At 41.3% G+C, this 12,806-nt stretch overlaps 2 protein-coding genes across 7 annotated transcripts in view; one reads left to right on the top strand and one right to left on the bottom strand.

Moving 5' to 3' along the window:
* Window positions 1-1,830: 1,830 nt before the first annotated feature.
* Window positions 1,831-4,647, bottom strand: senp8 (SUMO peptidase family member, NEDD8 specific). Its single transcript, XM_055044900.1, has 2 exons — window positions 4,544-4,647; window positions 1,831-3,314 (listed from the first exon to the last, which is right to left on the bottom strand). Exon 2 carries the CDS (start codon window positions 3,295-3,297, stop codon window positions 2,632-2,634), a length of 666 nt encoding a protein of 221 aa, XP_054900875.1. The 5' UTR covers window positions 3,298-3,314; window positions 4,544-4,647; the 3' UTR covers window positions 1,831-2,631.
* A 1,111-nt stretch (window positions 4,648-5,758) lies between these two features.
* Window positions 5,759-12,806, top strand: part of myo9aa (myosin IXAa) — a 96,232-nt gene continuing 89,184 nt past the window's right edge. For all 6 annotated transcript variants that reach the window (XM_055044887.1, XM_055044886.1, XM_055044888.1 and 3 more), the window contains exon 1: window positions 5,759-6,113. The gene's annotated coding sequence lies outside the window, so the exon portion shown is untranslated. The remainder of the gene's footprint in view (window positions 6,114-12,806) is intronic.

Here is a 12,806-nt window from a genome sequence, read left to right on the forward strand (position 1 = left end):
GATCTGTGTCACACACTGTAGAAATCATCGCCCATCCGTCGCGACAAAGCTGGAGGACTTCCAGGAAGCCATTACATCAGAGGGTCGTTAAATGTGTCAAAGTTAATGTGTGCAGCGAGCGGGATCCAAACGTACTGCAGCCGGCGCTTTCATGAAGGGAGGCCTGCTGCCACCTTAACCGAGAAAATAAAGAGGAGCAAAAGGTAAAAAATAAAGCGTTTCTCCCAGGGTGAGGTGATTCTGGGATGAAAATATCATTTCTTGGAAGTATTTTATATTAGAATGTAGAAACAAAATGGAAACATGAAATGTTTTTGTTATATACTTCTGCATATTCAGTTGTTTTGACATGTATCACAAGACATATAGATTTTAACAATACAACTGGGAATTTGGTAATATAGTCAAACAAATCCAAAGAAGAAAAAAACCCAGAGTGAAGGCGAAGCGTCGGATTTTATCGGTCGTATGATTTCACTCGTTTTTAGAGAAAGACCACAAGCCTTTTCTCTCTGTACAGCTACACTCTGGCGTTTGCTTAGGTTTTATCTACCCAGAATGCCCTGGGAAAGTGCGCTTCCTGCTTTTGGAGTGGTCTATGGGTCGACTTGGCCTTGAAATATCCATTTGAATCGCACCAAAACAGCTTCTGGAGGAAACAAAAAAAAGACACTCTTCATTTATTCTCGCGTAAAATTATTTCCAGACAAAATGTCTTCGGGTTAAGAAAACTAAAATATCACACAGCATTTCCAGGGAAACTTGGCCATTTTAAGCCTTTAGCATTTAGTTTGGTGGTGAAGTAAGAGCATGTTGAGTTTAAAAGAGCTGCCTGGAGCCTTCAGAGAGAAGATTTGAGTTTAAGAAAACAATCTACGGTGAAGAACACTGCCAACACGCCTCAGCCTGGCCTTCCAAGCGAGCTGCAAGATCCTAAAAGAAGCCTCCAAAACATTGGAAAACTTCACCAATCAGTCTGCAGATAAAATACACTTTAATGAAATGCGCGCAAGAAGGAAGCCTCACAGAAAAGGGACGTCATATGAAAACGATGAACAGTTTGACTGAACATTTCATTCTCAGAGGACCAGAAAGAAAGCTTGGATTTTCTTTTAGAACAAACCAATAAATCCTCATCAGTCATTGTGTAAACAGTCAGCTGTAAGATATGTTCTTAACAATAAAGATAACGCAGCATGATCCTTTACAGTTTCATATAATCCTCATAATGTTCTGAGTGAATGTCATCCCTGCTTGGGTCAGATAAGAGGAGCAGCTTATCAGCACAAGAACCCAGTCGGATGCAATTTAATCTACTGGAGTTCAAGTGGCTAGCTCTGTGTTAGCGAGAGATGCTGGGATGATGGAGGAGCAACACAGGCAGAAAACCAGTTTTGAATACGTCACTGTATTTGTGTTATGGAGTTAATGTCCACAACCATATTAATGAAAATTTAAGACAGAAGGAAAAAAGTGTGGTAGAAAATATGACAGAAGTGGAAACCACTAACATGTCAACATTTCTAGATCAGAAATTACTTTAAAAATTTGGTATATTGCAATATTTTGATGAACTAAAACTTTTTGTTAGCTGTCAGCAATAACCATCAAAATTTACAGGAATTCCTGTAAATTCACAGGAATTTGTACAATTTCTGTAAAAACAAATTTCAAATCAAAATATGATCTCTTGATGAAATGAATGCAAACTTTTTGTTCTTTGTCAGAATTACTGTGTTTATCAGTATCAACGCGCGCTATCAAAATCGTCAAACAGAATGCTACTCATTGGAAAACATTTAAAGCAAAAACTGAAGATAAGTCGGATAATTCTGCAGCCAAACAAGTTTTAATAACAGAAACAAAGAAAAAAAATCAGACAGCTAGCATGTCAAAAAAAGAAAGAAAAAAAAAAATTTGCGATTTTTACAGCTACTTTTCTGTCCGCAAAAATGTGACGACTGCCACATTTATCAGATCAGACTGCATGTGAGATACTATTGGAGAACATAACATACATTCCTCCACTCAACATTGCCCTTTGTTCCAAAAACACACACACACACACACACACACACACACACACACACACACACACACACACACACACACACACACACACACACACACACAGTGGCACAAAATACTTCCGTCTGACATCTACATCAGATGTAGAGACAAAAATCCTGTGGAAACTGCAGGGGAAAAAAAAAACTGGAGCACAACAACAAGGTAAGATGCAGGAGCCAGAGTTTGTATTCACATTCTTATAGTCAGTTCAGTTCATTTAAAATGACCCTGAGCAATAATCTGTGTAAACATTTCTACATTCGCTGCACACCAAACAACAGAAACGATTCAGGGCTTCCTGTTCCACATTCTCCAAGCTCACAAAGCATGTACACGTTTTAGGTTTATAGGCATGCTGGTGTCGTTTACATACGATACGTTGCTGTGCATATACACTGGAAAAACGTCACACCGCCTCTTCATTTTTAAACTTTGACTGTCAGGGAAATATAATAAATATGTGGTTACACACTAGTATGCGGGGAGTGCATTCTGTTTCTCCAGCAGTAGGTACGGTGGCGGGGGAGGAGGAAGAACAGGGGGCGCTGTTCTGCATACGAGCTAGGCGAAAGACAAAGAGCAGCAGAGGTCGTTCTGAGCCAGACTCTGGATCAGTCTGCACCACTCGGCCCGCTTCTGGGTAATGTAGGCCGGGGTGATGATTTGCACGGGGAGGCGGGGCGAGCCCTCCAGCCGGACCTTCTCGCACAAGGCCTCGGCGATGCAGATGACGTACATGCCGCAGTCGTAGCTGTTCTGCTGCGACGGGCACAGCTCCTCCGCGAAGAGCGCCTTCCTGCCGGCGCCGAGGAATGGCTCCAGCTTGCTGGCGATGCGCCGCGCGTGCAGCGAGTTGCTGCCGTTCTGAGAGTCATAGTGCGCGAAGTGATTGGAGCTGCGGTGGTAGAGCAGGAGGCTCCAGTGGGAGCCCCCGGCGGTCTGGTTGGAGTTGTCATTGACAGCCAGGAAGACCCAGCGGCGGGACGGGAGGTCCAGAGGCTCCAGGAAGAGGGCAAGCTCGTCAGGACAGGAGGCGCACTTGATGAACTGGGTGACCTCCGGGCTAATGAAAATGGCCGCGTCGCCCAGCACCCTGAAGCGCTCGTTGGCAAAGTATTCGAAGGCGAAACCGATGACCTGGTCGTTGAGCCAGTAGGGGCCTTCCAGTAAGGACACGTCGGAGCGCCGCAGCAGGCTATCCTGGTAGCTCAGCACTATAGGATCCATCCTTTGGCGGTGTCAGTCTGAAAAAAAAAAAGGTTTTAAATCTGCCGGTTAGGTTTGTACAAAGTAAAAATAGTAACAGCAATGTTATTATCGATGATTCTGCCACTCCTTTTGTGAAAAAATCCCTCTGACAATATAAGCACGCTTTAATAATGATCCATTTATTAATATTAGCAATATAGCTAGGAATTGTTACTGCTCTGACAATCTGTGTTGCTTTCTCCCAAAAGTAGGTCAGACTTTTAAATGAATTTTAAATGAGTTCTCAAGAAGTAGGAAAATGAATTGTGGTAACGATTCAATTTCTTTCAAAACAGCAACTATTTTACCTGAATTTTATCAACATTTTCTATTATTTTTAGTTGCCAAGTATGGTGAAAAACAACCTAAATATAATCCATTTTAGTTTCAACAAATGGCTGTTCATTGTTTTTAATGGTAAAATTACATTTTGGCTCAATTATGGGATTTTTACAAGTACATAAACATTAACTTGAACTGATAAGAATGGAGAACATTCACCAAAGATGTTTTGCTGAACATTTCATACAGTAAATAAAGGGACAATAATTACGACCTGATTTCTGCTTTTAAAAAGCAGCAGCTACATAAACCTTTGGTTCCTACACATGACCTAGGTATGGTTTGATCTTATTCTTATTGTTCATGCCGTTTGAAAAAAAAAGTTCCTGAACTCACAGTTATGATCTTTATATTTATTGCCTCACTGTCTCCCTCTAAAACGTTTTTAGAAGGACTGAATAGTTAAAAAAATTATATTTTAGTCAAAAAGTGACTCTCTGCAGTCAAACAGGGGTGTTGACATTTAGTGAGTGACTCTGTGAACAAAAGTAATGAACATGACTGACTTGTGTCATTTCAAAGCCTTAAGTTTAACAAAATAAACTTTAAAACACACATTGATCCAGCATCTAAAAGGGGTTGACTTGATTCGTTCATTTGCGTTTTTGTTTAAAAAAAAGTGACTCAATTTATAAGCAGACCTCGGTGTTACATCGGTGTCTGCTGGGTCATAAACTCGCAGACAACTGTCGTGTTGCTGCATTGCGTTTAGTTGATTTTCCGGTGGCAGGCAGCTAACAGCCAACACAGTCGAGTGTTAGCACTAGCTAGCCAACCGCTACCTTCACCAACTCACGAAGCTAAATAACTAACTGTGACCTACAGAACGTATACACCACAAAGTGACACATTAAAACATGCACTGTTCGTTGAATGTCCCTACCTTTGAAAGACACATTCAAACAACGAACAGCGTGAAAACTGCACTATTGTCCCTCATTGCTCTGGCTACCTCAAGCCGCATCTGGACAGTTGGGAAGACAGAATGGGAAGCTCGCAGCCGATTGGCTCCGCACATCCGGGGATCCGAGTGGTGGAGTAACTCAGAGGGTAACCGTTTTTGACATCTCACATACGCAATAAAAAATAAATAGTGCTTCTTTTCGATACTTGTATAACACAAAATGAGATTACAGATCTCTCAACTATATAAAACCCGTTAACTGAAACCCTAAATAAACTTAAAATTGACTCACATAGCTCAGTTATAGTTTATTTGAAACACGGGGTGTTTCATTGGCTCCTTCGCGGCCGTGGTACATTTTGTTTACTTCCTCTTGTCATGATGTGTTCGAGCTGTCCTTGATAGTCGGAATTTCTAATTTTCAGCCTTGACAGATGATTTAAGTTCAATCAATCAATCAATCAATCAATCAATCAATCAATCAATCAATCAATCAATCAATCAAATAAAAGCCTGGTAAAAAGGAAGAAAAAAATGCGAGACAGGCCTTAAAATCAACTGGAGTTGGAATTTTGTTGTATTTGGAACAGTGTCACAAATGAGTTCAACATATTCTTAAGTTTGAAAAATGTGTAAATTGCCTGTTTTTGAGATGCAAGCAATTGTTATTGATACGAGAGAAAAGTGGTATATTTCTCTTAATTTAAAGTGGTAATAAAAACAAAGAAACATGCTTACATATTGCACTGCAATAAGTGTGCCACTTGTGGTGATTGCTTCCTTGACAAAACTAGTTGATTAATAACTTTCACTAATTTTCCATATAGGTGTTTATTTATTTTCTGTTTTTTGTACTTCTGGTGCTCTGTTTCTCATTGAAACAAAGAAACACATGAGAAGGTCTAAACAACATTCCATTGTGTAAATTTCCCTTTTCTGTGTGAATGCATAGACTCACACTGCATTGTTTATCAGAAATAGTCTGAAATGTTATTATTTTTTAACTTAAACGCAGTTACGTGGCGCTCTTCCCCTAAACCGAGGACAGAACACCCGAGGTGATTTGAACGCATCATCACTCCGCGTTCGGAGCGCGCTCTGGTTCGCAGTTCGTATGGAGGTTCTTCCTCCCTCCCTCTGGGATTGTTTCCTACCTCTCTCCCTCCCTCCGCCCATAAGCCGCGGGGACGCGCCTCGTGTGGCCGCACTGATTAGAAAAAGGCAAAGCGGAGTCCTCAGCGAGTGAGCCGCGGAAAGCTGCGTTTTAAATTGCGCTCGGATAAAAAAATAAATAAATAACAAAATTTGAGGGAGAAGAGGAACGCAAAAAGTGCTCGCCGCGAGCTTTAAAATTTCGAGGAGTTTTTGTCGGCACGCGGTGGGCAGAAGAAGGAATGAAAACCTTCCCAATTCAGCGGGAATGCGGAGAGTTAAAATAGAGACTTAGTCAATTTGCGGGACCACAAGCGTGCGTAAACTGTGCAGCTTCGCCCGACGAGGAAAGGGAGCTGAAGACTAGCTCTGAGTTAACTTCAACACGCGCCTGGAGGTAAGAGAGATGTGTAGTTGTCTCTTGGTGGGCTGGAAATCAGCCTCGGGGACCGAATGAATCACTGCTTGGTCTTTGTGACAAACTAGTTCTTCTCATCTGCACTCATTTGAAACATTGTTTTCAGTTGTCATTCGTTTTGGGTGTGTGTGTGTGTGTGTGTGACAGAAGTCATCATTAAATGATTAGTCACAGTTAAAGGCGTGTGTGTGTTTGTGAAATGTGAGCAATGTAACAAGTTGTCTGATGCTACAGACGGCTCGCTTTGCATCCCCCCGGGCACCGGATCGAGCCTCAAACACGGGATTAATCGCGATTGTCCGCGTGCTTGTTTGCGTTGCAGTTTTGTCGCCGTGCGCATCTGGACAGGCGTTTGCGGTCGAGGTGCAGAAACGGGTACAAAAAGCTGACAAAACTTTATTGCGCGGAGCTGATAACGGAGGCGAACTGCTACATCATCCAGGGTCATTGAGACCTGACAGGGAAGAGGTTGCTGCCCCCCCCCCCTTTCTGTCTCTCTCTGTCTTTTTCTTTCTTAGTTTTTGCCTGTAGCAATGTGGTGGAACATGTGTCGTTTAGCAGAGGTCAGACAGTGCGGCTTTTAACGCAGTGCAGGCGACTCTTTCTGCAGAGCAGCTGGAGGTGTAAAGTGAGGTCTGACGAGGTGAAGAAGATGCTGAATCATGGCTGCGCCGTGCAGCCTGTCAATGGAGGGAGAGAACAGCAGAGACAAAACACCCTGCATCCGAGCATCACATTTGATCTCGTTTTATTTTATTTTTTATTTTTTAACATTCACATATACGTCATCAGGTCTTCTCTAGCCTGTTCAGTTTTCTGGACGTGTAAATCCTATTCTGACTGCTTCTGAGTTGATGTCGACTAGAAAGTACAGGAGAGGGGAAAAAAGGTTCGGAGTCCAAAGGAATTGCAATCTGTGTATTACAGCATGTCTGCTCTGTCTTTATATAACTCTAATTAAACTAACAAAAATGCATCAAAGTAGATGATTCATGTAATGATTAGGGAAAAGAAATGACTACTTAACCAGTTAATCACTGATCGGATCTGAATGAGTGGGGAATTTATTGGTCCATCCCTACATTCATAACGTTATGGCTTGATTTCTGATCGTATATGTGAAAGAGGAGACCCACCCCTGAGAGACCCACTTCTTTCATTCCTCTTCAGTCAGAAAAGAGTGAACCTCTCTTCGGAGTCCCTCTGCATGCTGTTTAGATGGGCGCAGGTGACGTCTGAAGGACCCACTCCGTTCTGCAGACCCATTCTGCAGGACAGAGTGGGTCTGTCCTGCAGGAATGTGGGCTCTGAGAAGACACAGCTGCTGTGAGCATGAGCTGGACTCAGACTCCAGCAACTGGTTCCCCGTTGACATCTGACACCCCACAGGCCCCTGGCTCTGCTATTTCTAAAGGGACTGGCCACAGTTTTCTATCACGTCGGTGGTGTGCGCAGAGATACGACAGACGCCATCGGGGAGAGCAGGGGTTCGGGATATTGGATAACTCTTTCAGTCTCTGCAGGAGATAAATGAAGATGATGGACAATGTTGGTCTGCCTGGAGCAAAAAATCCTTGCAACTTTAGAGAAATGTTCTCAAGCATTCTTAAGAGGATATGCTTGATGAATGAAGATGAACTTTGTCTTTTTTAAAAAAAGTTTTTGGCTTAAAACTTGAATGTGTGATGTGTGCATTTCAGACTTAAGTGTATTGGTTTCAGCACAGCAAAAATCTGAATGGCTTTCACTTCAATGAGGAGACACACAGAGCTGGAGTGAGTTAATTTGATCTGCAGCTAAAAGTAGAATAGATAAAGTTGTTGTATAAAAATCAGTTATTTCCAAGGATGGAGTCGCACCAGCTTTCCGTAGCCCGCTTTAATCAAACTCTGGATCGTTTGCCTACAAAGTGCTTTTAGTTTGGGGAGATTTGCATATGCAATTGGACTCTGATGCAGACTGGAAAATAAAATTTGTTTGCCTAAACCCCTGGGTATCGGTTCTCTTGGTGAACTGTTCAATTATATATCTGAATTTCAAGTGGACCAGATACCATTCCGAAAGCAGGAAGTGGACTATAGTGTAGGATATTCTGGACAAATGCAACCAAAACAAACTCTCAAACCTAGCACCAGCAGGAGAAATAGCTTGTGGTTTTCTTTCACCACCGACAAAAGAGAAATTCTACGACCGCTAAAATCTGAAGCCACTACATTTTTGTTTTTTACATTTTATGAAGAAGGAAGTTGTGCTCATGTTTTCTTCAGAGGTTTCCTTCTGCGGTTCTTGGTGCTGTGCCACTAAAGGCAACATGGGAACAGGTTTTTCAAGGGCTTGGATCGTTTTACGCAGTGCAACGTGAAGCCAACACACCTCCTGAAAATAACACAGCAAATGTTGCAATTTTGGTCACCAATCAAATAATCGGTTTGATTGGTGACCAAAATTGGTGATAGTTGGTGATACCGGACTACCAGGTGTAAAATCAACCTGACCTTCTGTCCTCTGGTTCATCCTATTATTGCACCTAAAGGTTTTTCAGGAGAGAAAATCTTGTTTTTCACAAACTTTACTGCTTTAAAGTGCAATTAATTGCAAAGATAATGAGAGTTAACTTGACCTTAAAAATCTAATTTGCTCAAATTGACCTGCTGTAGCATCATTTTAATAATCCCATCATTGGCTCAGGGGAAGTTGTAAACCAGGACAGAGAAGCTGGTATTCTCATTGAGTTAGAAAAGCACAGCGGTCGTGTTTAAAGAGAGAACTGTATGAAACAATTCTTCGTCTCTTTGCGTGCAAAGAGTTCTTCAGGCAAGTCCAGCAGCCACTCGGACTCTCCCTTTAGTAGGATTTGACTCTGCAGGAGGTTCAGAATTGGACCGAGAAGGACTGGGAGTCAAGTTATTGCATTGAATGATACTCTCTTCTTATTAGCTCTTCTTATTAGCTCACTATTGTGAGCTCATGTCTTCAACAGCCTTTGGGACCTTAATTTTGTTCAAACACACTGCAGTAAATAAAGAATTGGCTCAAAACAACTTTTTGTGACACAAATCACTTTGGGGATGATTTTTTTTCCCCCCTGTACGATGAAGGCCTCTCTCCCAGGAAAAAAAGTGAGAGCTAAGCAGGCTACCAATCAGAAATGTTGAGTCTGTCGCCAAGAAACTCTTGCATAAACTTTTATGGGCGTCATAAGAAAAGACAGTAAAACTATGAAATGTTTAGCATTAAACTTCTGTCTGTCACAGAAATCTTGCAGCTTCATCCAAGCACACTTAAATGATGATGTTTTTGAATAGCAACGTTTCTGTTCGTCCTAAAGTTTTGACATCTGTACAAAACTGAGCTAATGTCTTCCACAGTCTCCTGTTTGCCTAATTAGGTAGAAATATATTAAACGTAATTTTTATAGAGAAACATACAGAGTTAAGCATGGTGGGGCGACTTTTCATCAAACAAACTGCAGTGATGGCCCAAATATGAGCTCCTCAAGTCATCATTGAGTTATTAGGCCGGTGGCTAGATTGAAGAAGCACAATTAAACCGTGACTTTAACATGTGGAGAAAGTAATAATTCATTTGTTTTCATCCCCATGGCTTGCTTTGCATGCTAATACGAGTTGTTATAGCAATACATTAGTAATGGCAGAGTGTGACTCTTTCAGATCTTTTATTGTTTACAGACCATCAATGTTAATGTTCTGTTTAATCAGGTGTGAAGTACAAATATTGTGTTTGGAGTCAGTTGATCTCTTTCACAGCCGTGACAGCCGAAACTACCACATATTAAGTACTGCATGCTATCACTTTAAGACAAGTTGTGAACATTTTGTGAAACAATGAAATGGCTTCAGGTTTGGTCACCTCTTGAATCACCTCCTGCCGCCCTGTCAGACCTGATGTGTGGCCTCGCGGTGAATGAACAAACCGGATGTCTTTGAAGCTGAAAATGTCACTGAAATGTTTTCCAAGCCTTATAAAAGTACAAATTCTAATAACATTTTGTAAAGTATTTCCTTTAAATATAAAGGACTGTAGCTGTTGTGCATGCTTTTCTTTGGTATACACACTACTTGGGTTTACGTTGCGCTTGTAAACAAACTGTTTTGTACCCATGCATATCTTGCCATTGGGTGGACAATATGGACTTATAATTTTATCACAATGTTTTGTGATACTATTATAATAATGATAAATGTGGTGTTAAGAATTATTTGTTGCTCCTTTGTTATGAAACTAAAAAGAAAATGGAGTAACACTGAACATTGATTGCAATTTATATTGACAATAAATGAAAATTCTTTTGATTACGCTGAATGATAAACGATTTGTTAAATGCCCCTAGTTTATCAGGTTTTTTTTTTTTTTTTGCTGGGTAAATTATTTTATTAATAGTTGATGAACATTAACCCTCCAGCTGTCTTAGCGCGGTTCTCAGGAGGAACGCAGCAAAGTTCACGGACAGCCGGGAAGCAGGGGGCATCGTCCCATCAGCCTGTTTCCGAAACCACACTCAAAAAACCTTGTGAAAGCGCACGCAGGGTCAGTATGACCTCGCTGGACCGCACATAGAGAAAAACGCATGGGTTCTAAGTGACCCTGTGTCTCATGGCTGTGGGAGGGTTAATTAAAAAAGCAAGATCCCTGTTTGGCCAGTGAACATTGACCATAAGATTATCTAATGATGGTAGACGCTCAGTGCTTCAAGTCAGAAAAACTCTAGCTACATTAACATTATAATAATGTCTTCTTCCCATCCATGAGACTGTTGTAGAACCGGAGAGTTTCCACACTGACAGACATCTGCATCCTTGGTCCACAAAGGCATGTAGCCACAGATCCTTCCTTTCTATTCTATTCTATTAAGGAAAATTCTGTTAAATCCACATGGTATTAACAAATGCCAAAGGTCTTTCAGTAGTCTACTCTGGAAAAAATAATCCATTAAATAAGCAAGTCTTCAAAAGAACTACAACATTTTAAAAAGGGCAGCGCGACCAGCACCGGTCTAGAAACATTGAATTTATGATTATAGCAATTTGTTGTTCTCTTGTAAACGGAGGCAGTAAACAATCTGTTACCAATTCAATAACATGACCCCATCTTCATCCCCAACCTGTTACTTTCTGAACTTTTGTTTTTTATGGTTAAGAATTGGATGCTGTTTTGCTCACATGATCGGGATGTCTCTGAATGGTGGTGTGGCTGCATGATGGGGTTGTATGGCGTAAGTGATTGGCATGCCATGAAGTCATTAAAGAGGAACCTGCTTGTGTTGCAGCACAAAGCTCCCCTTTCTTCAGCAGGCCATTATGTGAGGGAGACTTTGGCCTCACAGGCTTCCTCACATTTTGCATTTCCCCTCATTAACTCACTGTGGCTCCTAACAACGGTCAGAGGGAGACATGGAGCAGAAAATGCCTTGCTTTGTTCTTCCTAAATCTAAATGTAACCAAATTGTTCTTTAGAAACCTAATTGCTTAAAAATAAAAAGAAACCACTCTTACCAATATTTTGATGGGCTGGTCCCTGCTATTTGTGGGGTATGTTCGGCAGTTCATATGTATATATTTGGGCCATTCTCCTTCCATTTATGGATTGGGTGAACAAAGCTCGTCTCTACATAAAACGAGGAGGTAAAAAGGTATGAATACTTTTGCAAGGCCTTGTACAAGGTCCGTTTTGAAATTATTGCAACGGTAAGCAGCAGCTGTGCATGGTGTCTTAATGGGTTAAATGTCAGCTGCTCATTCAGATGCTCCCTGAAACCAAAGCTATATTTTGCTGAATTTCTGCGTGTTATGTTACAGTGGTGACAAAGCTGCTGGCCCCCCTGCAGCCTCTCAGCACAAACATGACAGGGCCCATGGCTAATCCCCAGGCATGTGCTGCTGTGTTATGGTGGACAATACTGCCCATTTGTTAAACATGACACCACTCATCATTACCTGCTCAATTTTTTTGTTTGCATGTAGGAAAATAAAAATAAGAAACTGCATGTGTAACCAACAACCAACTTGACAAAAAATGTTTTTTTGTTGCATTTTTTTTGACACCCATGCTGCATAGCATAAGATGTCAAAGTTTTGAGTAAATGATCTGATGCATTGAGGTTAATGTCTGGGATGGCTTAAAGTTTTTTCTTCACTATTGCTCTGTTGGCTTTATCTATTAGAAATTCTGGCAGTCCACAGTAGTCTGTTTTCTCTCAGAATGAGGCAAAAAGGGGAAGAAGAGTGGAGATAACGGAAAGAAACTGATAGTAAACCAGCCTTGATAAGATGGATTTTGAATTTGGCCTCATGTTGGGCTCAATAATGGCAGGCATTCCTCTCCTGCCTCATCTAATGCGTAGTTAGTGTCGTAAATGAGACGATGATATAGAATTTTTAGAGGTTAAACTTAAGGTTTTTCACTTTCTAGTGAAAATTGGATTAAATTATTTAACCAGTTTGTTTATTTGATATTGGGAATGGGTGTGCAAACCCCTGCCCTTTCCTGCCAAACCAGCTCTGACAAACACAACCTCAACTCCTCGCACTGCATGCGGTGGGCAAAAAGGGAGGACACCTCTTTAATGTTGCATGAAGTAATGGGGCAAGCCCTAGAGATTACCAGACTGGGGTCTTGGTTCCAATCTAAGCTAGAGGACCAAAGGTTATGTTA

This window comes from Poeciliopsis prolifica, unplaced genomic scaffold (assembly GCF_027474105.1).
Source record: "Poeciliopsis prolifica strain line A6 unplaced genomic scaffold, Auburn_PproV2 SCAFFOLD021, whole genome shotgun sequence".
Lineage (NCBI taxonomy): Eukaryota > Metazoa > Chordata > Actinopteri > Cyprinodontiformes > Poeciliidae > Poeciliopsis > Poeciliopsis prolifica.

Bases quoted from the DNA above. Each gene is read 5' to 3' on its own strand.
- senp8 (XM_055044900.1), bottom strand. From the start codon at position 3,297: ATGGATCCTATAGTGCTGAGCTACCAGGATAGCCTGCTGCGGCGCTCC.